Source organism: Podarcis gaigeae (assembly GCF_964106915.1).
Source record: "Podarcis gaigeae genome assembly, chromosome: 3".
NCBI lineage: Eukaryota > Metazoa > Chordata > Lepidosauria > Squamata > Lacertidae > Podarcis > Podarcis gaigeae.
This window is the reverse complement of record NC_139680.1, coordinates 42488404-42514246: the sequence shown is the minus strand read 5'-3', so window position 1 is coordinate 42514246 and position 25843 is coordinate 42488404. Positions and strand designations below refer to the sequence as shown.

The 25843-nt window shown below is 41.6% G+C and overlaps 1 protein-coding gene and 1 long non-coding RNA gene across 2 annotated transcripts; one reads left to right on the top strand and one right to left on the bottom strand.

The window, feature by feature from the left end:
* Nucleotides 1-3351: 3351 nt before the first annotated feature.
* SPACA1 (sperm acrosome associated 1) lies at nt 3352-22428 on the bottom strand. Its single transcript, XM_083730784.1, has 7 exons — nt 21861-22428; nt 19999-20055; nt 14694-14795; nt 14347-14453; nt 11990-12125; nt 5848-5968; nt 3352-3861 (listed from the first exon to the last, which is right to left on the bottom strand). Exons 1-7 carry the CDS (start codon nt 22012-22014, stop codon nt 3627-3629), a joined length of 912 nt encoding a protein of 303 aa, XP_083586910.1. The 5' UTR covers nt 22015-22428; the 3' UTR covers nt 3352-3626.
* LOC310840749 lies at nt 20722-24155 on the top strand. The gene is made up of 3 exons (XR_014562085.1): nt 20722-20884; nt 20922-21658; nt 23603-24155. It is a non-coding gene; the product is annotated as an uncharacterized lncRNA (long non-coding RNA).
* The last annotated feature ends 1688 nt before the right edge of the window (nt 24156-25843 follow it).

The window sequence follows — 25843 nt, the reverse complement described above, 5'->3', positions numbered from 1 at the left end:
AATCTACACTGATATGTGCAAGTTCAGATGGGGTCTGTAATTCACAATTAGAAAGATTATATCCTTATCTGGAAGGCAGTTATACAGACCACAGGATCTGCACAGTTGCCCTTATAACCTTGTCAGCCCAATAAGATTATGTCAATCCAAATAAGATTACACAGGTGGGTCAATGCAGGGCAGGTGGGCTGCAGTTGGGCTAGCCCAAGATATTTTGTTGCCTGAGGTTGCCCTGTCTTCGGTCAAAATGAATAGCATCTTGGGTCAAGGTGAGGTGAAAATCCCACAAGCACCTGTTGTATTATAAACAAACAAACAACTTAATTGGTTCCCTTATGAGCTGCTGGGATGGCAGCCTCACCCTGCCTCACGATATGTCTGGCCCTGATCCTGGTAAGTATCATTGTTTAATTGACACTGGAAATGGAGAATGGCTAAACTGGGGTTTCCCAATAGTAGCATGCTATAGACATAATGCACTGGCTTTATTGTTCAAGTGCTTTATTCTGTCAGAATTGGATCAAAATAGTAAAGCATCCCTGGCCTGGCATATATATGGTTTGTTAAAAAAACAAAAAACATATGTTTTACCTGCCCTGGTATCTGTATAGGTGAAGTATATTTATAAGTATTTTAATAAGAAAAAAAGATAAGGTGTGTTCTATGTGTGTTTTCATCAGGTGGTGTATAATCATCCATATACACACATTTACAAACTGTGGGATTTCCCAACAAGAATCCGAGGGGTGTTTTGTGCTTTTGAATCGTTAGCAGTTCTTAAAAAGCAAAACGAAACAAATGCTATATCTATTAAAGTATTTTTTTTTTGCAGAGGGGTGTGTGTGTTGGCATAAAACACCCTTCTACAATATTGGGCCCTTAGATATTTTGGGCTACAAGCCCCATCAGCCCCCCCCCCCACCCCCAAACTTCATTTCCCTTTTCAAAAGTTATGATGACCTTCTGTACATTGGTCAGAGTTTGCAAATACAAAGCTCAGCAGCCTATTAATATCAGGAAATTTGTACAAAATGGATTCATAATTTGTATATTTGCCATTTTAATTATTTCTTTTAGTGCACAGTTCTCCTTCAACCACAAACATTTAACAAGATAAAATATTATAGAAAATTGCATTGACATTGAACAGCAACTGAAATAAAAAGCTTTGGCCTTTACTAATGGAGCAGCGGACAGCACTGCCACCATTGTATTCTGGGTTGCTTTCTTATCTACATTTTCTCTTTAGATTTTAGGATGCTTTTCCTCAATAACACAATAAAGCATTGCCCATCTCAGTGATTCAAATAGTTGCCAGTTTTAAATGCAGAGTTCTATGAGAAGTAATGGTTAGTGTTCATTTTTCTTTTCTTTTTCTCTTTAAAAAGAAACCAAAAACATACAATTATGAAAAATGTTGATAAGCTCTTTTAAAGAGATGCAGGGGGTGCAATTAGAACATCTGCACAAATATCTGAACTTTGGAAATAAACCTTATGTGTTTTTCCTTCGATGAGCTCCCTTTTTAAAAAATGAACAAATGTTTAATAATGAGCTTTCTGGTTATTGAAAACCAGTTCTGTCTATACTTTTGTGTATTTGACATAAACTCTTTTATAAAATTTCCAGCACAGCTGTTAATGCTGGAGCTACTCTGAGTCCCCATTAAATGTCAACAGTTGCTACTTTCAACAGGCTATTCTCTCCCTCCCTCCCCCTGGAAGTTTTGCTTTCTATAAAACTGAAAATATGTGATATAGTTTTACTATTCAACAGTTCTGCAGCCATGAATTCAAAATGGGGCTCAACTTGATCTATAAAAATGTGCTGCCAGAAAAGGGAATTTATTAAAGGAAATTGAGAATACAAGGTTTATTTCCTTTCCCCTACACAGTCATTTTCAAGCACAAATCTTTTTGTCTCAATTTGCAAACGTGTAACATTGCTCCCTGTTCTGCAGTAACTAAAGTTGTGGTACTCAGACTTCCCTGAGGTTTTAACATTTCAGGAAAGGAAGGTAGGTTGATGACAGGACAAGTGACATGATATGAAATGTACTTTGTGTAGGCTGCTAAACGTAAGTGCTGTATTCCAACTGAAATTTAGACCCATTGTGAAGGGAAATTACATGAAAATGATATATAGATGGTACCAAACACCGAGTGAATTAGCAAATATGTACAAATCTGAATTAGGTATGTGTTGGAAATATAAAGAAGCAGAAGGAACGTTTTATCATATGTAGTGGACATGAAGAATAGTTAAGGATTATTGGGAAATGATTTAGAATGAGATGAAAAAATTGTTTAAAAGAACACACACACACCCCAAAAAAACCTAGAGGCATTTCTTCTAGGAATAGTGCAGACAGAAGTTCCCAGGGGCCAGAAAAAAGTATGTATTCAACTACAGCAGCTCGGATTTTGTTAGCCCAAAAATAAAGGGTGGGAGAGGTCCCAAAGGAGAAATGGCATCTTAAAAGGATGGGGTATGCAGTTAGCAGGTCTAAAGCAGAATAAGAGAACAATAATAAAGAGTTCATAGAGAGGAATGAAAAATATTTGTGGAGCATCTGGAAAATAATGTAAACAAGTGAAAAAGTTAGCTGGATTAAGGTGAATTCAACAGTATAACCTACAGCAAGCACCCCCAAACTCAGCCCTCCAGATGTTTTGGGACTACAACTCCCATCATCCCTAGCTAACAGGACCAGTGGTCAGGGATGATGGGAATTGTAGTCCCAAAGCAGCTGGAGGGCTGAGTTTGGGGGTGCCTGACCTACAGTAAGTAGAGGTAATATGTAAAGGGGGGGGGGAATTAGATGGTTGGAATAGAATATGAAGTAATAATGGGAAAATTAAAAGAACAATGGAAGGAGGAGAAGTCAATGAATGTACTATCTTATTGGATATTTTATTGTGGAAAACGTATAACTGAAAATTGTAAATCTATATGAAATTTAGACCCATTGATTTTAATGGGCTTAAAAGGTGCAAAGACCTGTGCTTGATTATGGTCTGCATGCACCTGTGCCAGCATGAAATTTATTGGAGTATCAGTCAATAACAGAGTGATCTTAAGTCTGGCCAGGAAGCAACGGGGGCAGTAAGGAATGGTGGAGCCCTCTGAAACCCTGCTCCCCACCCCAGCCAGAATGGCACAGCACAGAGACCCCATCTCAGAGCAATGCTTGCACATACTTCAACCCCAGCAGGCAGAGACGTCTTCTGGATCTTGACCCCCTCTACCGGTGTGGATCAGGGTTTGGGGCTCTAGCCTAATTCCACTATCACCATCTCACAAAGCATGAACTATGTCACAGACAGATACACCAGCATAGATATTAAGAACTGGAGTGCCAATGTATTTTATTGTGCGAGTTTGGGTATGCGAAAACATCTCACTTTGGCTTTTCAACAGCACAGAAAGGCAGAGGCTCCTGATGAACCAAACTCATCTTGACAGCAGAAATCAGTCCTTAAGTCTGTTTGATGCTGTTTCCCACTACTGTCTCAATGTTCACAACCAAGCTTAATCAGAGCGGCAAAAAGCACTTCTCAGACCTGGTACTCTTAATATATCGAGCATACTTTAATCTCTCCCTTTTATAAAATAATCTCTCTTTTCTAGTAATTCCCCTTGTCTGCATCTCCTCCTTCTCCCCCTCCCCCTCCTCCTTCGCTGCCTCTTGTTGGTCCAGTCCACTCCTGGTAAGTAGAAACCGGTTCTCCTGCATTGTTGTCTAGTTGCGACATCTGGTCTACTGCGGTGAACTGTCCCGATGACGTCCTCAATGAACTTGAGCTTGGCTCCTCTCTGCTTCGCCAAACTTTTGTTTGCCAGAACATTTTGACAGCAGCCCTACGAGATAAGCCGCAACCAGATCGTAAGACAAACGCCACCTGTCTTTGTGTCATTTTTAAAAAGCAGGCTAGAGACAGAAAAAACTTTTTTTTAAAAGTCTTGAATAAAGGTTAAGGGCATAGCAACGTTGCCCTTTTTGTAAGGGAAATTCCCTTATTCCGAATAGGATTCCTCGCAAGAAAAGGGGAAAGTTGACAGCTATGGTTAAGGGTTGCATCACTTCCAATGGTGTACACCAGCTTTTCTTCTGCCCTGTTCATGACTTCTGGTCAGAAAACGGTTCAACCTCTAAACCTTGTTCACCAGAGGAGTGTATGCACTATGAGCAATGGAACAGATGAAGCTGCCTTATATCAAGGGCTCATCCACACTTGTCCCATGCGTGGGTCTCAGTGGTTTCCCCCTCGCCCTGCTCCTTTCCCAGGAAAACCCCACTCTTTAGTGCTAAATCAGAGCAAACATCAATCTGGAGAAAACCTAAATAGCTGTTTGCTCTGACTGAGCACTAAATAGTGGTTTTTTATGAGCAGGGGTTGCAAGCAGTAGGACAAGAAGAAGTGGGAACAAGCCCTGGATCGGACAATTGGTCCACCTAAGACTGAGCCATGCAAAGCATCACCCTTCCCCTTTCTCTCTCTAAAAAAGCTATTTTCTGTCTTCAGCCAAACAGACAGCATACTATAGCACAAACCTTATCACATTAAAATGAATGCAATGCTTTTCAACCATTCTTCGAATGTCACTCTATGTACAGTACTGGCATTTAAACTCTTGACCTCTCCACTTCTAATGCTCTCTTCTCTCGTCTCCTCCTATTCTACTTCTCACCCTTTCTATGCCTCATGAGCCAATTTCCCCACCAGCAGCTTCCTTTATTCATTTCTTCCATTTTTCTGCTTGCAATCTGCCATGATGCTTCCTGTATCTGGAACAGTTTCTCTTCCCCTTTAAAAGTCTCCTCAGGGTTTTGTTTTGTTCGTAATGCCTTTGCTAGTTTTGCAGGTTCACCTGTTCTTTACTGTTTGTTATCAGCTAAACCAGATTCATAACTGGATCTAGAAGGGACATGGTTGGCGCTGTGGGTTAAACCACAGAGCCTAGGACTTGCCGATCAGAAGGTCGGCAGTTCAAATCCCCGCAACGGGATGAGCTCCCGTTCCTCGGTCCCTGCTCCTGCCAACCTAGCAGTTCAAAAGCACGTCAAAGTGCAAGTAGATAAATAGGTACCGCTCTGGCGGGAAGGTAAACGGCATTTCCATGTGCTGCTCTGGTTCACCAGAAGCGGCTTAGTCATGCTGGCCACATGACCTGGAAGCTGTACGCTGGCTCCCTCGGCCAATAAAGCGAGATGAGCGCCGCAACCCCAGAGTCGGTCACGACTGGACCTAATGGTCAGGGGTCCCTTTACCCATTACCTTTACCTGCATCTAGAAGCTCCTGGCCAGCCTTATAAAAGAAGTTACATAAAACAATTGCTCTGGGAGACAGATTCTTGAGTGGGTCACCTCTTTCTACGAATGTCATTTTGCAACAAGTAACTATGTGTGGATTGTTCTTGTCTTCCCACCTAAAGTATGGAGATGCTTGTAGTTGGCACCGTTAGAAAGCCTGCTTTCACACCTCATTGCCAGAGTGTATGTCTGCCCTAGTACCCTCCTTTTCCACAAAATATTTGTACTGTACTGCATATAACTTCTGGAGTTCTTACATCATCATATACAATCTCCTGACCAGTACTGTACTTGGCTTCTGCAACATAAATGCCATAAACTGAAAGCACAAAGAATCCCAAAGAATCCTGGGAACAGTGGTTTGCCCTGCACAGAACTATAATGCCCAGCACCCCTTAACAAACTACAACTCCCAGGATTCTTTGGGTGATGTAATTTGCTTTAAAAGGTATGGTGCTTCTTGCAGCCATAATGTGACAGTTCATTGTTACCCAACTGCAAAGTCTGTTTCAGTTCAACACTGTTTACCTACCAATTAAGGATGATGAAGATTATTGCAAAGACCACGCCAACACAAACAATAACTCCAGTTATGAGGACAAACACCAAAACTATATCTGTATTTGGCTTCTTCAACCTTCTTGTTTCTAATTCTAAAGAAAGGCAAAACTGTTATTATGGAAATGTAGGTAAACAAAATTTTGAAAAGGATGAAAATAAAAAGGTGTCTTTTAAAACATGCTTTGTTATGTTTTATAGAAATCTCCACCACGTTTTTCTGTGACGTAAGAAAGCAATTCTAAATTGTACAAAAGGTGCATCTTTTAAAAGGCAGGCATCACAAGGCAGACCATTATGCACTATAAACTTAAGCAAAACTGTTATGTCACTACTATGTACCATCCCTGTGCACAGTTTGAAAGAGTGCAACACACCAGGAAAGATTAAGAGCACAGCAGCAGAAATTTCAAAGAACCGACATATGGAGGAACTAAACAAGTAAATAAGCACAAGAACTTAGAACATCACTTCTATTTACAAAAGAGACACAGTATATTGCAGTAGACCTTTAAAATGCTCTTATATAACATGCTAATGAGTGTAAGGTTAAGATAGCTTATGTAAATAAAATGCTGATCATCAGAAGTAATAAAATTTAGCCTCAGATTGAAACAGTAAGATTTAAAGCGGTAGGTCCAAATAATGCCTCTGAGTAAAGCAACCCTCGGAAAATGTATGTACCCACCAGCTAATGACTTAGTTCCTGAAACCAGATAAATCAGCCAAGGAAGCTTTCAGACATCATACCTAGCAATGATTATTTTCACCTACTAGTGGAGCTGCCCTGGTTTGGTGGAAGGTGAATTAAAAACCAGCACCACTGTGTTGCCATACATATCACTGTTGGTCACCATGGGGTGGAAAGAAATGTGGCAAAGAATAAGGCATTTTTTAAAAAATCACAGGTAAAGCCTTCCTGTGGTTGATGCTCGCCTAACTACATGCATGCAGAAAGCATGAGTAGTTGCACTCTAGCCTTCTCAGGACAACCTAGTTTCCTATGCACAGCTTACTTTGCTTTTATGTATTCTGTTCTGTTTTTATTTTTAAGTAATAGCTCCAGGACGGCGGTACCATAACCATGCAAACAAGTCCACAAATATTATTACCTTGAACTTTTATTTTATTTTTTTTTGTTACTAGCCTGAGAGAACCCTTGTATCCTTCATTTCCTTTCAGGGAGGGGGGGACAGGGAATTGCCTCCTGCCAAGTGAGCTGGCGCTGGAGGGGTGGCGCTGTGTTTCCATGCAGGCTGCAGAGGAAGGGGCTTCCCTTCCACCATGGCCAGCACAAAGACGGAACAGGGTGGCAGAGAAGGAATAAATTGTCCCTTGCACTGGGACCAGCATGGAAATGCAGAGGAAGAAGCAGGGTGACCTATCCCTCTGCCAGCCTCCTGCAACCCCCTCCTCAGCAGACCTCTTGCAATAAAGGAAAGCGATAGGGAAATGAGCCAGGAATTGTGGGACAACACTTGCTTGGTGCAACTGTAGTGTAACCTCCCCACCAACAGATCAGAATGAATGCTCCTTAAATAGCAGGCCCTGTCTAATCTCTCCGCAAACAAATGAGGCTTAATGCTCATTCAGCAGGTAGCATGGAGGCAACCTCACCCACTTGCAGGGAATTCCTTGCTGTCTGGCAACCAGGTGAGCAGTTAGGCAGAAGGTTGCTGCATTTAACTTCTTCTGAACATGCTGTTTGTTTGGTGGATTTTTACCCTGCCTCTCAATATTTTAAATGCATCTCACAAATAAAACTTAATTTTAAAATTCATTGTGAGCATACCCCCCCTGCACCAAGGTATCAAATAAAATAGTGTTCACCTGTAGCATATATTTTCTGAGCTGCTACAAACAATCGAGTGTGCTAGCAGAACACAATCCTTTCTGTTTCTGAACTAGGATTTATAACCATACAATATTACACAGAGATTCTCCTAAATCCTTTTCTTAAGGCCTCCAAAGGCTTGAGATTCTGGCAGGAGGCAGGAAATGTCTGCTAGTAGAGAATGTAGTATAATGAATTCCTGCTTCTAAACACTACTGTAAATACCGTGGAATAATCCAGCAAGCAAGATGACCTAGTTTGCAACACTACCTAGTTCACAATACTGCATTCTCACAGTTCAAAGTAAACTCCCCCCTTGTGCAAATGACGTCAGGTCTGTTAAAAGGAACAGACTTTTTGTTCCAAAATCATTAGAATTCTTTTATCTTTAGAGGAGGGATAGCATGGGAAAGACTGCATTACTGGAAACAAACCAACGTTTTCTATATAAGCTCAATTTTAGTGTGTTAACTCCATCCTGAATAGAAAAGGAGGCGGCTGCAGCCCCACAAGGAAAATGAGACAAAAAGGGGGAGGCAGCAACACAACAATGTGCTCAAAACAGAAAATATAGAACAATATGGCTTGCCAAACACATTTTGATGTGTCACATTATTCAGAGGCAAGATAATCTTAGGGCCAAACTACATGTTACAATAGGACACTCCCTCTCTCTCTCTCTCTATATATATATATCTGTGCTTTTAAGTTTCTTAAAAACCAGATTGCTAGCATGGGGAGGAGGGGTTATATTAGCCTTTGTCCTTAACAAGGTGCTGGACTTGCATAAGAATAAGGTTGCCATGGAAGTGTAGGAGACACACACAAACTGGAAGTGTAAGGGGCTAAAGGTGAACTGGAATAATAGGAGGTGGCCAAGAGGGCCACCCCGGCCCTCTAGACTTAAAGATGCAGGTAGGTAGCTAATTTAACATGTGCTTTGGCCCTTCTCTTGCTATCTTCTTGGAGCAGTTTACTGAGAACATGTTATTTCTTGAGCATCATTCTGAGTAAGTTGCTTGCACTTCACAGGGCAATGTGCTGCAATGCCATAGCCCCTGCCTGCGCAGGAAATGACCTGAATGAAAGCTACTCTACAAAGATTGCCTCTGCAGAGCCAACTGGATATCACGTTCATGTGGGTGACGCTGTCCTTTCTGAAAACTGGCCAGCTGCTGCCTCCACCTCCTCCCCTGTTGTTGCCAACACATACTCACTCACTCACACGGGTGATGGCACAAGGAGCACGCTCTGGATCTTGTCTGGCTGTCTCTTCCCATGGCAAGAGGAGGAGAATAACCCCCTTCACTTACAACACACTCCCTCCCACACAGAACTATAATCAGAAAACATGAATAAACTGCCTTATGTCACTGGTTTTGTCAGAAGTAAGCTAAGGCCCAAAATAGGCTGGAGTATGGAACAGAGCAACCGTGCAGTAGAAAGGTTGCCTGATGCAGAATACCATTAACAATTACGGTGATTTTCTTTGCAATAGCCAGAAGAAGTTGAAAAGACATGGAGGGCGGGGTTTCCAATTTCTGCTGAGAAGAACCAGGACCTATGAGCCTAGGCCTCTGCTGAAAACCAAACAGAGAACCTCACCAATGATGAGGAATTAATAGAGCATTAATGAGAAACAAATCATCCTGTGCAAAATACTTCTTATGGATAGCTCTTGGTTTATGCCAGCTTTATCCTAACACACACACACCCCTCTTAGAAACTGGAGCAATTGTTCATGTAGATTCTTCCTGCTCCTTTGACACACCTATCCACTCATCTCCCTGTTGTCTCCAAAACTACACTAAAAATTGCTGCAACACACGTTTTGAGCAAGAACACAGTTATAATCTCTTATAGGAAAATTTCCCACCAGGCACAACATTATATCATTTACACACTACCTGAGAAAAAAGTGATATGATCCCTCCTATAGTTCCTTTTTTTTAAAATAAGTCCTCAATTTTTAATGCAAGATGTCATCACTTGAATTAATTCCTGCCTTCTTTCCTCCGAAAGGAGATTCTATTTGCAGAGTGTACAATTGAGCCTAGATTCAGTTTCCAAGCTAATGTCATTATAGGGGTCCTAATGGTATGAAGAACCATTAGCAACAGAACAGAGCCCAAAGCAGCTCTGTTCTGATAGCAGATTGTTCTGATAATCCAGTTTTCTTCTCCACCTCCCAACTCTTCATTTCAAGAGATGACGGCTCTCGGCAATCATTGCTGCAGGGGTGTATATGCATGCATATGTATGTTGCTTTGGCAGACACACAAATGTTTAGGGTGGGGCTGTACCAAAGGCAACACCACGGAAGGGTCATGAAAAATGACACATACCATCAGGGATGTGCACTAGCCTCACAAGCTGATGCATCAATGCAAATGCTCAGGACAGGAATATGTGAGCAAGGATCAGAAGAAGCCAACAGACACAGCTCAACAGTTGAGGGCTGACATTCTATCCATGAAGACACAGCAGCCCAGATTAAATGCATTTTGAAGCTGACCATGTAGAGGCATTGGCTGGCTTCATGGTTTTTCCTGCGTCGTGATTTCTGCTGCCGCCTGTTGTTGTGATTTGCTGCCTCCTCTAGGAGGCAGGGGAGAGCTGAGCCAGCAGAGTTAACAGAAGCTGCAGGAATCGAGAGAAGCATTGGCTGGATTCATGGTTTTTCCCACATTGTGATTTTTGCATAACACACACTCACACACACACACACGTGAGAAGGTATTGTGCAGCCCGCAGGTTCCATGTCAACGTACTCTTTCAGCCCACTTGGTATGAAAAGTTGGGCCGCCCTGAATTTTAGCTATTTACTTTAAAAAACACATTTTTACAATTAGCAAATAAGGGGTAAACAAAAGACCAGCAAATGGAAAAGGCCCTACAAATGTAAAGGTAAAGGTAAAGGTAAAGGTACCCCTGCCCGTACGGGCCAGTCTTGACAGACTCTGGGGTTGTGCGCCCATCTCACTCAAGAGGCCAGGGGCCAGCGCTGTCCGGAGACACTTCCGGGTCACGTGGCCAGCGTGACATCGCTGCTCTGGCGAGCCAGAGCCGCACACGGAAACGCCGTTTACCTTCCCGCTGGTAAGCGGTCCCTATTTATCTACTTGCACCCGGAGGTGCTTTCGAACTGCTAGGTTGGCAGGCGCTGGGACCGAGCAGCGGGAGCGCACCCCGCCGCAGGGATTCGAACCGCCGACCTTTCGATCGGCAAGTCCTAGGCGCTGAGGCTTTAACCCACAGCGCCACCTGCGTCCCTCCTACAAATGTAAACAATATTAAAAAAAAAACAATCCTAAAACCAGAATAAAAACAACAATGACATCATATAGCATAGCCTCCACAGAAAAGTTATCCCTCTAGCAACAATACAATCACATATATCTAATCGCGTAGTGATTCTTTTAAGTTTTTTTTACCGGTCTGAAGGCCATTTTCCATTTCACAAAGTTCAGTTATGGGTGTGTTCTCATAAGGAGATTTCTGTTCCACATAGACATATCTTTCTTGCAAACTGACACACACATCAATCATTTTCATGTTGATAAGATGGTGATTTTAAGAGAACCCCTTTTCAGGAACCCCTATAACCACTGCTGCCTCAACCCAGTGACATGGGTATTTTAACTGCAATAGCACAGGGAAGAGAACTCTTGTGGGAGAAATGGGGGGAAATTATGATATTCTCATGCTGATGGGCTCCTTTGAAGCTCTGGAACTGATATCTACTCTGAGTGGTAAAATTCAAGATGACAGCTGCAAGAAGTACATCAGTTAAATCCTTACTCTGCGGCATTGAAAGATTACAACAGAGGGCCTGGGGAGAACTGAACAAGGTGTCAACAGCTGCTTCTGTTAAACTGCCTGATCTTTCTGTCTTTTGAAATCAGTGAGGGGGGAAAGCACAAAAGATATGCAGATTGATGCAGTACAGTAACAAATTAACAGATAAGGAAGTTTTAAAATATATCAGCATATATGTTTTTCAATTAAAACACTGCTTTTCCAAAACAGTCTGCTTGATATGGGTGCAGTGCATCAAGTGTTGGCAGTGAGCACATTGCCCAGTCATTTTAATGGAGTCTGCACCATAGACACTATTCCCTCCGGCCTCCGCTTCCTGCAGAGTACAAAAAACATCACATGTTTACCGGATTGCTCCATTTGTAGTTTGCAAACTACAAGTGGAGAGTGAAGATCTTCTCATAAAGATTAATTTAATGCAAGCAACGTCTGACTAAATATTTATGAACTTCCATGAACTTACCAGCTGTTGTGTACACTGTATATTTTACAGATGCAATCAATTCATCGTTTTCTATTGTATCGCACTCAAACGCAACAGGGTGGGTATCTCTGTGTACCTCCAGAATAGCTGAATCATTAGGAAGAATGAGTGATTGCTATCAATTCAAAGGTGACAAAAAAGACAAAGTTGGATTATCTCATAACAAAGAATGTACTACGTGACAATTGGGGGTGGGGTGTTCTTTCTTTCTTGGTGCTTCAGTGATCCCTCATGATATATCCTAAACCATAAACTATCTGAAATTCCCAACTTTTTATTTTCCCCTTCAGTTCTTCAGTGGATAGGCAATGTCGGGTGACCCATAAATTTTGGACAATTTTTAATTCTTCTCTGAAAAACACAAAATCTGTGTGGGACCAATTAAATGGAAAGCCTCTTTCATCAATATTGTTTTAAATTAAGGAAGGAATTGCATGATGACGTGATAAGCAGATTGTTCTAGGAAATGTCAGAAAGCTATGGCTTTCTTATAACTTGCCATGCCCTCTCCCCGTCTATGCCCTGTTCTGGGAGTAGTTAAGGCTCAGAATTTGATTAAGGAAGGACAATTTTATCCATTTCCAGCATGGAGGAAGTAGTGCAATAGAAGTGTGGGTATATGGAGAGGTGTTTGTTAAACTGGGAGAGTTTCATCTCCTTGGGGAATGGGACCAAGGAAGGTGGAGGGAAAGCGTGCTGCCTAGATGAGGAGTACAACAAAGTAAAAATTAAGGTTTGGTTTGTCACACACCTTTTGATACACACTTGTGTATCATGTATTTTCTCCTCTAAATTAGATGAGAAATTTTGAGGGTATATGGATGCATATGGTGTAACTTGCCACGTATTGCAAAAGAGCCAGTTATGCTGTCACTGTGTTTGTGTGTGTTCATGTTTGCTCTTCTGGATATCTCTTACTAAGCAGGAGTGACTCAGCTGCCAGAAGGTCAGGTGAGCACTGCTGCCACACCACATCACCCACTACTGATACCTGGGTTTGTGAATAAGACAACAATGGCCTCATTTATGGCAGACTGCTGAGAGTGTGCGCACCCACACCCACACACCCCACCTTGAGAGAGGCAATACATGTGCTATAATCTCATATCTCCAACTCAGTCTCTTCTCTCTTTTACTTAACTTTCCAAGAAGCTACTCATTCCACTTCAGGAAATGTGCAATTTAGATTTTGGACTGTTTTCTCATTTTGCTTGGACTCTATTCCCTCCCATTTCCTTATGTGGCAATAGCTTATACGTATAGAACTTGCCATACCTCTGACATACTTCTTTTCCTCACCCAATCTTCTCTCATCCTTGCCTTTTCTACAGCTTTAACATAATCATTTCTGCTGTCCTCTAAATGCACAACACACTTATTTGACTATCTTCGCTTTAAATCATGTATTCAAGTACTCTAGACCCTGACTTGTCATCTCATTCCCTTTTTCAGGAGCTGCTGTTCTTTCCTAGCATGCTACAACTCCTAGCATACTACTACAATTAAAGATACCAATGTGTCTTTTGGATGTATGTTTACATTGGTATACAAGTGTGGAAGAAAAAAAATAGCATGTGGTCATGCAAGAGTCACTGGCATAAGGTGAGATCCAGTAACTATTAATATTGTTCCACGCCACCTCAGTCTCTAATGAACAGTGCACAAGATTCCAGGGTTTGTGTTTCTTTTGGCAATGAGGCACAACGGAGGCTACAGTGTCTTTATGATATATGGTTTATTTACACATATACACAACCTGAAGCTTCAATGAAGGGGCTCGCAGCAGAACTCTAAAACATGCCAGCTTATTCCATAGTAGAATCAGCATCCTTCCTCTGCAGCTTCTCCTGCTCTGCAGGGCACATATCAGCTTAGCTGCCCCTCTCTGCTTCCTGGTTACATCACTGCCAACCCCTTCCCTAAATTAAGCTCTGTTTATCTACAGAGGAAGACTCCATAAATGCCCTTTCTAACACCTATTTCCTTTGAACACCTTATAGCTAAAGATGGTCACCTCACAAAAAAAGTTTGCCTGACTTCATTAACATTTGCTGATTTGACTAGGATTACAATGTCCAATAGGAATGTCCCAGGAACAAGCTTATCGGTGGGTCTATCACACCCCTTGCAATGCCTGAAAATACACACAAGGCTCTGGCTATTTCCTCCAAATAAATTAGCTTTGACACCCCCAAACCTTAATTAAATTCTAGCATCTATAAATCTACAATATTATACGCAAATAAATACACTCTAGGAAGCCTAAGTTTATGTGGAATCTTTAGAAATGAAATCAGTTCAGTATACATTGCACAGGATGGAACTAGATTACTTACCTGGTCCGGAATCAACATTTTCCAAATATATTGAAATCGATTTTCTGGAGGTACAAAAATACACGGTATCTTCACACTAGCAAGACTTTCAGAAATTGGTTTACCCCCTGCAGAACATAGTTTTAAAAGTCACTTTGTACCAATACTTAAACATTATTGTACACCTCAAAATCATTATAAATTGCATGTTACTGGCTTTTATGTTTAAACCTGCTATTAACTAAGAAGCGATACAGGACAAGACACTTTTAAACCACCTCAGAATAAATGTATGGCATTTTGGAAATGATGCATAGATATTCACAGAAGCTAACTGGGAATAACTGTATCATTACATCATTACTCACATCCACAATCTGCTGGTCCTCTGCACTCTTCAACACGAACAATACACTTAGTTTCACCTCCAGGGCATCCATTGGTTAATATAACTTCTCGAATGCCAATACCTTTGATCAAGATGAAAAAGGTAGCATTACATGTCTGTTTGTATTTTGGTTTCTTTCTCTTTCTCTGTGATGGATACTCCTTTAAGTTCACCTTCTAAAATCAAAACACTCTGGTCTCTGTCAAAGGCCTTCAGAAAAGCAGTTGTCTTCTTTATAACCAAAATTTAGAAGATACCACCCATTTGTGCCTGAGACTATTGTGTACTTAGATGATGGTAACCCATCCATCCCACAAAGTCAAAACTTTCTCCTTTCAGTTGAATTTTATATGCGCTTTCATTTTAATGCATTGCTAAAAACAAACAAGTTAATTAAAATTTAAATATCAACGCTAGCTTGCAGTCTCTGTGAACCTGGCCTTTCAAAGCCTCAACCATCTGGTGCTTGGAGCATTTTTGCTCTGATGAGCTCATTCCGATCAGGTGCTGAGCATCCTTAACTCTTATGGATACCAATGGAAAATTACAGTGCTGAATACCTTGCAGGATTTGGGCTTCTCAGGAAGGAGGGTAAGTACTCTTGCAAATTAAGGAAATCTCATGTCACATTGATCTCACCTTGGTGCTAGCTTTAATTGGTGGATTCATCAACATAATCAAAGCTTTCTGAGGCGAGCTCAATTCTGATTGTTACTGTAGCCACATGTTAATGATATCTTCCATTTTAAGCAGTTTTAAATTATCCAAGTTTTTTAATGATAATAAAAGAGATTGCACTGCATAACTTCCACCTATCAGGTTTATTCAGGAAGAAATCCCACTGAATTAAAGGGCACTTACTTCCTAGTGAGTGTGTGGAGGGTTGCAGCCTACAGGGAAAAGAACTACCTATATGTAATTAAGATTAGATAAGAATTGCAGATCTCAGACATCAACATTTCACTTGGGAACTTCATGTTATTTTCAAAAACACAAACATATTCAACACAAGTGCTGTGTTTCTTTGCTTTTCTCTTTTTTCCTTCTGCCAAACACTGTGTACCCAGCTCATTCAAATGGCATGGCATGCGAGGGAGGAAAGAATAGTATGTTTAGTCCCAGTAAATACAGAATAGATTGCCAGCCGTTATAGAAATATTTTGTTTATTGAATAAGGAATGGAGGAGATGGGAAAAAAACATTTTGTGACCTAAGCAGAATACAGCCTATGTATATGAAAAAACAACAACCTTGTGGTGAGGTATTTTGCATCCCTAAATGCTTAGAAAACCTGATATATTTTGTAATATTTCTTATATGACATGTAACATTGCCTCAAGTGGCAGACGGAACAAACAACACTTACTGGAAATGTTGCAAAACGAGAATCATGCTAAGCTGCTGAGAATTTCTCATTTCAAAGGTTAAGAAAACAGAGGTGTATATAACAATGAACTGACATTTTTATTAAAGACATTTTTCTTGTTTTGGAGAGAGATTTTTTTAAAAACTCACATAATGGGTGTATAATGGGTGATACTGGAGATACCGATAACAAAGGAAAACAATGGACACACCTTCTCTTTTGGTCTTGAAACAGGGATGGACAAATGGACAGACTGTGTGTGTGTGTGTGTGTGTTGACCGTCTCCTTTTATTGGGCCACCAATCACTCTTAACCCCAACTCCAATCTCCCAGCTGTTAATGATTCCTTCTACTTCCACTATCCAAATTCCCTTGAAAACAGGAAGATACAAACTTCTGGGTAACAGTACAATCCTAGGGATTGAATTGTGATTGCAGAAAGATGGCTTCATCAGTTTTGGAATAAAGCATGGTGGGACTAGGAGCACTAGACTTTGACTAGGGAGGACTTTCTTCTGCCTCTTAGCTCAAATTGTGAAAAGCCTCTGTAACTGACACCACAGGGCAATGGTGTAGTGTGGATTGCCAGGGCAGGCAGCAAGGCGGGGTGAGTGGGAGGGAAGCGGATGAAGTACGCATGCATATTCAACTACCTAACAGTATTTACATCACCCAGGAGATCATATTCACAGAGATAAGAAAAGAAGAGTTGTTCTGTTCTCTGGAGAGGTCATTTCCTGGTTTGCATGGAGAAGCCATTTTCAATGGAGCCCAGCGACGGGTGCAGCTGTATTAAGGCAGCACTGGGTGTTGAAATTTTGCACCCTGAAGTATTTTGCACTTGAGGCAACCGCCCTCATGCTACACCAATGCAATAGGAAAGTTGCCTTAACTGCAGCTACCTGAATAATAAATTTGGAGTTGTCATATATTTACAAAATATTTTCAGATATACTTGCACGACCAAGATGCAAATCCATAACAGAAGTGCATTCAAAGTGAGAAAATAGCCCTGGCTAAGCCTCTTTCCTGGTTTTGTCTTTGGGGGTAGAGAGCAGGGAATAAACTTAGATCATTTTTCTAGGTGGCTAGATCTTATATGAGATGCCAGATTCTGTGTTCATGCAGTGAAACCATGGATGCATGAAGCAAATATGGGCCAGGGGCAACAACCTTTGTGTAGGCTAAATTAAAATTTCAAGTCCTAAGAAGGTTGTTTCAGAAGATCTCAAGTTCCTTTGGTGTTTCACTATTTGGTTACTTTTTCTCCTTTTATTGCCTGGCCAGTTGGATATTTTTACCTCCATCCTGCTAATTTTTTCATTGGACGCATCTGAACGTCATGACAAGCCATTGACTGTGGCTTACCATGCACAAGCTTTGCTCCTCCTCACTTGTGCTGGAGAGATATAAGACATGATCCTTGGCTTAGGACTCCATCAAAAACAAGGCATTTGGGTTTATTGACTTTAATGAACATGGCCATTGAGATATTCATTCAAATTCCCTCAAACTAGCAATGTAATTTGCAATGAAGGCTGGATGTGAAATGGTATTAACAAGTCAACCTTTGGGGGGGGGCGGGGTTGGGGCTTTAATGAGGCATGCAGTTAAGTGGCATTAGACCACATCTAATCTGACAGCTTTATCAATAATAACGAAGAAGTTAATGAAGAACTGTGTTAATTCAATTAAGTTAAGGTGCTAAATTGAGAAGAAAGAAAGCATAGCCAAAAGGATTTAGAACAATTGATGGCTGGAAGATAATTTAAAAATGGTTCAACTTGCAGCTACATAGTAAAAAAAGATGAAATAATGAATAAGGAAAAGTAAAAGTTAAGTTGAGCTGAATGGAGGGCTCGTCCATACTGTTCTTTAATGTAGATAATGTACTTCCATTAATTCTCTGTTGTCTTTAGGACATTCTCCTCCACTTTTCCTACCATAACTCTGGATTTTTTTCACACCTCCTTTTTGAAGCATCCCTGGTATGGTGTGGGATTTGGTAGAGAATGTCACATGGACAATGAATAATTAATGTTGTAAGTAAAGGTAAAGGTAAAGGTACCCCTGCCCGTACGGGCCAGTCTTGACAGACTCTGGGGTTGTGCGCCCATCTCACTTAAGAGGCCAGGGGCCAGCGCTGTCCGGAGACACTTCCGGGTCACGTGGCCAGCGTGACAAAGCTGCATCTGGCGAGCCAGAGCCGCACACGGAAACGCCGTTTACCTTCTCGCAGGTAAGCGGTCCCTATTTATCTACTTGCACCCGGAGGTGCTTTCGAACTGCTAGGTTGGCAGGCGCTGGGACCGAGCAGCGGGAGCGCACCCCGCCGCAGGGATTCGAACCGCCGACCTTTCGATTGGCAAGTCCTAGGCGCTGAGGCTTTAACCCACAGCGCCACCTGCGTCCCAAATTAACGTTGTACAGGAAGCTTATTACCCAAATTAGACATCAGTATGGATGAACCCAGATTTTGGGATTTCAGCAGGGAGACACGAGTTGTAACTCAAGTTGATCATGTTGCTTTCCTGATCAGGTAAAAATGGGAATTGCACAAATCTATCTGACAAGATTGTTATGAAGAAAAGCAAGACAACAAGTACAAAGTGCTTTAAGATACTGTATAAAATATTAACAACAGCATAGTATAAAACATTTATATTTTTTAAAAAGGAAGTGGAAAAAGCTAGGAGCACATGGGCAACACAGAATTCTAACAATTATCAAAAGGATATTGTGAATTTGCACAATTACCATAAATATATCCTGGGGAAAGCAATGAAACAGAGGGTTGTACACATTTCAGGGGAGGGACAGTATTAAAGAAACATGGATTTGCTGAGATTTGGGGGAATGGACAGCAATGTAGCCTCTCTGCTATAGACCAAATTGTAGATGTGGCTACCTTAAAATAAAATAAAAAACACTCTAAATGAGAGTGACACAATCAGTGAATGCAACTCTTTCATTATAACACCAACTGTTCATATTTCTTTTTTAAATGTTACATTTATAATTAAAAGAACCCTGTGAATATATGGAGTGGGTAACTTAAAGTATGGAAACATTGCCAGAATGGAGAGCATTCTGCAAATTTTTCAAATTTTGAATAGGGAAGGGATGCAAACTGCGCTAAAAAAAGTATTAACTGGAACAAAGAACATAAGAATAATATTAAAAATGTTTACTGGCACAAAATAACAAAAATATGCTGCACTGATGGGGGAAGTAAACATTTCCTTTCTGATGACAAAGGCGTAACCATCAGGTTTATGAACATTTGTTTCTCTTGCAAACTACCTGAGAAACGGAGCCATTGTAAGAGATGCAACAATTATCCTATTTTTATTTGCTTTGCCTGAACACAGGCATATTCGACTAGAAAATGGTTACCGTATTGGAGATCACTCTTTCCACTCATTTTTGAGACCTCAGCTACCTTTAGCATAACTAATAAGCTGCATGATGAATACAGCATATACTATTGCAGAGAAGCCATTTGCTTTATAGGACTGGAAATATTGTATGTGGGAAGACAACTGTGAGATGCATCAGGAGGTCTTTCAGCTTCTGAGCGTTTCACAGATGTTCACAAATAGAGAAAATTGTTACTCTGGTGAAGGCAGCTCCATGAGCCAATAAACAAAAGGAGCTGTTTGTTTTTTTTAAAAAAAAAGAGCCTGCAGGCTGTGAAATTAATAAAACAACAGATCTGACCTAAATTTATAATGACAATCAACTGGATTGTTTTTGTTAATTATAGTTATCAACAACTGAAATCAATGGAAGGTGAACGAGGGCATGCAAATTACAATGGTTCAACAGCTAATGTTAGTATATTGTTCCTAAAAAGTTTTTTTAAAAACCAAAACCCACCCAATTATACTATGTTTTATCCATCTGCTTTTCTGCTTACCACATGTAACCGTGCATTCTCCAAATTCTACTTCCTTGGGTTGTGTCAGATTTGCTTCTGAAAAAGATATCAAGTTACAAAAAGCAGGTTACAGAAGTTAAGTATACGAAAATATAGGGTGGAATTCAACATTATGGTATTGCAAATGTTCTGTCTACACAAGCATGTCAGCTTGAGAGGTGGAAAGATCCCTCCCCCCCCCCCCCGTGATGTTCTGGAGGTTCTCCTAACCCCCTCAGAGCAAATTTTGGCAGGTGCAGGAAGAATGACGGGGCAGGAGGGGGGAAGCCCCACTGTGCAAGCCAAAGCCCTTGTGCAAGACTTCCATTGACAGGGTTCATTGGGTGACTCTCACCCAGCTGTAGTCATGAAATTCTTCCCCAGTGCTTTTCACCTGAAGCATAACATTTTCTCATTCAGTGGAGCAATGGGAAAGAAACCAGGATTTCTGGAGCAATAAATTATACTAAAACAAATCAAGCTGGACACATCTCATTATTTAAATATTAACTGATTTTGAGAAATAGGGTGTACATCCCTACATGATAATTTATTCTTTTAATATAGTCCAGCAGGGAAATTGAAAAGCACAACATTATCTTTATTTCAGTGATTGGTGAATCACATTGTAAATATGTAGTAGAGATCATTATTATACTGCAGGATGCCTTACTTTTCAGCTTGCCAAATCAAAGCTGTTACCATAATACAGTGGTACCTCAGTTTTCGAACGTAATCTATTCCAGAAGTCTGTTCAAGTTCTGAAACGTTCAAAAACTGAAACTCAATAGCTGGCAGATAGGCTTCAGGATCTTGCACACAGCGGAAGCCACATTGCATGTTCGACTTCCGAGGTGTGTTCGAAAACTGAAGCATTTATTTCCGGGTTTATGGCGTTCGAAAACCGAAGCATTTATTTCCAGGTTTACAGCATTCAAAAACCTAACTGTTTGTCAACGGAGATGTTCTAAAACCGAGGTGCCACTGTACAAGCCTATGCATGTTTACTCAGAAGTAAATCCTATTATATTTAATGGCACAGACTTCCGGGTAAGTGTGTATAGAACTGCTGCCTAACATCTAGTGGAAAAAAGTCATGTAAAGAGTTTTACACATGAACAATCATAATCGGAGAGTTAAAAACGTAATAAGAGCCTCCTGGATCAGGCCAATGGCCCGTCTAGTCTACCATCCTGTTCTCAGAATGGGCCGGGAGTAGTATGTACACAGTCACAGTCTTGGAGGGATGGTCCACTTTTGGAAAGCAAGTCCTTGCACAACGATGTCGCACTGACAGCGCATCCAATTCGTGACATAAAAGACGGCAGGTGGATCTCGCATCCCAGGGAGGGATGATTAAGCATTGACTTTTCAAAAAACAAAAAACCCGCGACTCTCACTCAGCCTGGCAAACAGCGGGCTTCACACGCGAAACACCTTCGCTTTGACCTAACATCGTTCCAGCTTCTCAAGGGGAGAAATGGGAAGGAACTTGCCGGGACCTGCAAAGAGCAGCAGCCGGGCGGCGCAGCGAGCGAAAAGGAAGCGCCGGAGAGCCTCTGAGGCTGGAACTTGGCCTGGGGAAAAGAGAGGAGGAGGAGGATGCAGCTAGAAGCAGCAGCAGCAGCAGCAGCCTCGCCGCGGGGCTGTTGCCTTAGGGGTGCGCTTTCGCCTGGAAAATTGCCAAAGGCCTGTTTGCACAATGAAGACAGCGGAAGTGCAAAGGCGGCCCTTCGCAGCCGCCGACTGGGCTTCGAACAGAGCCGAGGGAAGCTCTCGCTGGTGGGAAAGGGCGCCTCTCTGCAGGCCGCCCTCCACGGGCTCGACAGGCTCCGGACGTGGGTGAGCCGCTCGCCGCTCACCCGATTCCTCCAGATGCAGCAGCGGCTCCGACAAGGCCACGTCGACCGAGATGGTGTCGTTGAAGGCGCCTGCGGGCTCGCTGGCCAGCAGCGTCAGGAGCAGGCCCACCCGGAGGACGAGCTTCCCCGTGCCCTCGGCCTTGCAGAACCCCATTTTCTGCAGCGCCCGCCGCGGCCTTTGCCCTCAGCCGAGCCCGCCGCGCGGAGGCGCTCGCAATGGGGCAACCATTGAGGCGTCACAATGAGGCCTTGCTCAGCGTTCGAGCGGCACGCGGCGCTGGGAAGACGCGGGGGGCGAGGAAGGAGGAGGCCGCTCGCCCCGATCCTGCTTCTCTTCCTTCTCCCCACCCCGAAACTGGAAAGTCACCCCCCCACACACACACACATGCACACACGGTGCGCCTTCTCCCTATATGAAAGTATTTGGGGACTGCCTCCTGAGCCCATCTATCTATGGAGGTCTTTAGAAAATGTGCTTTGCGTCTTTACTGATCTCAGAAACTCAAACCTCGCGCCCTCGCAACCACCACCTTTTCTAACCAGTTCAGATTCCTGAACTGTCCTCACGTTTTTCAGATAACACACTAATAATGCCTTTAAGAACCTTGTGCTTTTCCATAGCGCAGGAGGATTGACAGCCAAGGGAGTGGTATCTAATCTGCAGTGTCTCTGGAGGTGTTGCTCAAGTGTTTTCTCCCTGAGAAGCACTTCGCAAGAATTGCACATAAACAGCCAGCAGACAAGTCAAAACAAAACCTGGGTCTCTCCACTTGCATATCCTGTATTGGTTTTTAACAGTTCTGGATTTATAGCTTAGTCCTATACATGCCCACTCAGAGTAAATTCCTTTGAGTTAAGTGGTAACTGTATAGAAATGCAACCATAGGCTTTTGTTTAGCATTTTGGAATACAGTGGTACCTCTGGTTACAGACGCTTCAGGTTACAGACGCTTCAGGTTACAGACTCCGCTAACCCAGAAATATTACCTCAGGTTAAGAACTTTGCTTCAGGATGAGAACAAAAATCGTGCTCTGGAGGTGCGGCAGCAGCGGGAGGCCCCATTAGCTAAAGTGGTGCTTCAGGTTAAGAACAGTTTCAGGTTAAGAATGGACCTCCAGACAGAATTAAGTACTTAACCCGAGGTACCACTGTATAACAAAAGTGCTGGTTGTCTTGATTACTGAGTTTTGCTCAGTTAGCTTCTACTCGGCATCCGAAATCTCATCAGGTCTTTGAGCTGACCCACCCATTGTGGCTGTTATGAGGCCTCTGGGTGCCCCAGAATTTCTAAACCCATTCATGTATGGATGGATCACTGCATTGTTGGCATGATTCTTTCACACCAGTACAAATCCTTTTTTGACTAATTGCAATGTGGTGTTCCACATGAACAGCTAACTGACCTCTGCAGGGCATTCATAACTTGTAGTCATGTTAACTTTGTCAACACTTGCATTCTGAGTTTTCTTTCTGAAGTGTTTGTGGTCTCTCCATCTGACAGTAGAACAAATGTAGATGCCTCTGGCAGGAAGTAGGAAGAGCTATTACTAAGTATAGATACTGTATTAGGTACTCTTGAGTCCTTAGGATAAAATAGTCTATATATTTTAATAACTACTGTATATCTGGTATTCTGTGCCATTCTTGCTGGGGGAGATTTTGGCCATTTTGGTGAAATAAGGAATCCATTTAATAGTATGGATAATGTTCAATATGACATCTTTATCCTTTCTCTTCACAGATTCCCCTTTGAATTTGGGAGCTGTAATCAAAGGTTTTTGTGCTGGTACTCTTAAAGCAATGGCAACAAATAATATTCAGCTATCAAAAAATCTGTCTCTTTTCAATTATTATCTCCTTCAGTAGCCACAACAGCTATCGTCCTCCGGAATAGTTAAATGTCAACTCAACCAGTATAAAGGTTTCTGAGTACAAAGGAGTGGACATTGACAGAAAGCTGGATTGAGACAAGGCAGTGAGATGGGAAACATTACAGACCTCTCTATAGAGGGCAAAACTAATTCGTTTAGCTTAATTTCCTGCCAGTAATTTCTCCCACACAAAGGCAAGCAAAACTCCCTGTCTCAAACACCTCTGAAAACTGAACACGTTTTTCCTCCAGGAAATGAGGAAAATAATGATTATGGCATATTGGGGGAAAACTCATTGAGGTGGTCAAATAATTAGCTGGAGACTATAAATGCATCTAAGTGGGAAACTGGAGTTTTCATGAAGGTCAAAAATTGTGATGGTATCTTGGTTTATTGTGGTATGAGCTCTTGCAGGCTACTGAAATAGGGGTAGTGGTTAAACATGTGTGCTACTAACTGGAACCTTTGAGTCCAGTTCTTAGGTATGAACTTATCTGTTAAGACAAGATCTTATTCATTGGCATTAACCTTCCATTTAGAAAAGGGCTCATACTACATGCCTATCCTGGTAGCTGTTGTAAGGTTTAATGTAATGATGTATTTGAACTTAATGCACAATGGGAAAAGCTATATAAATACACCAATTGCACAACTATCTACATGTTTACTCCGAGGTAAGTTCCACTGAGAGCCAGTGTGGTGTAGTGGTTAAGAGCGGTAGTCTCGTAATCTGGGGAACCGGGTTCACGTCTCTGCTCCTCCACATGCAACTGCTGGGTGACCTTGGGCTAGTCACACTTCTTTGAAGTCTCTCAGCCCCACTCAACTCACAGAGTGTTTATTGTGGGGGAGGAAGGGAAAGGAGGTTGCTAGCCGCTTTGAGACTCCTGAAAGGCGGGATATCAAATCCAAACTCTTCTTCTTCACTGTGCTAAGTGGGACTGGCTTGATTTGCTGTAAATGTGCATAAGATTGCAGCTTTAGATGTATTCAATCCTGTAATTTCATACTCTTTTCAGTGGAAATTTTTCAAATAAATGTACTTAGAGTCACAACCTTAGATTGAAGGGTCTTGCTGAAATTTTATATTAGCATGGTAAATTGCAGGGAAATCAGAATAGTTTGTGCTAATGTTTAATGTATTTTATTGTAATTTAATGTTTTATCAATAATTTTACTTGTACTCCGCTTGGAAAGCCTTTTTATTGTGGTTTAGAATTTTTTTAAATAAATGAATTTTTGCATATAAAAATGTATTTCATCTTTCTGCCAATGTGCATTTTTAAACCTATTTCTTCTAACAGTGTAATCGTCTGTGTGTCTATTAAGAAGTAAGTTCTACTGAGTTCCAAAAAAACTATAATACGATTGAGGATCTAGTAAGCAAATGCTGCAAAGTTTCAAGGGCACAGTAGAAAATAAAATGAAGACATTAATTCAAATTAATTCAATTTTATCAGCAGATAAACTGTAAACCTTATCAGTTGTTTCTCTTCAGGAAAGCTACAGTGATTGAACCTGCTGCTGTCCTGAAACCACATTTTAAAAAATGTTTTGTTAACTCTTTATGAAGGTTTTCCTGGGCTAGTGATGGATCCTGGAAGGCTTCCTTGGGCTAAGTATACGTTATGCATTAAAAACACATCACTTCCTTGAAGAATCCTGGGAACACTAGCTTACCTTTCCCAGAGCTACTGTTCCCAACAACCTTAACAAAATATGGTACCCAGGATGTGGGGGTGGGGAAATAATGTGCTTTCAATATATGGTGTGTACGCATCCCCATCGCACCCCTTTCCACTGCACCCGGGGTTAGACTTACTGAAAACAGCTACAGCAGGGAAAGACTTTAGAAGTATATCCCAGCCACTATTTTAGAACCACAGAATGGAATATATTTTAAAGGTAGGCACTTGGATATTTTCCTAGGTAACATTGTCATGAAGTGTCCTCATTTCCATTTTCCAGGTAAGCAGGAAACAGCAATAATTGTCAACCATAAAAAGTCGCGGAGGAAGAGATCTGTCAGTGGTTGGCTGTATTTTGCTTAAAGCTGTGAATGTGTAGGAAGAAGGCTGCTTCCTAAATGCAAAAAAAAAAAAAAACCCACA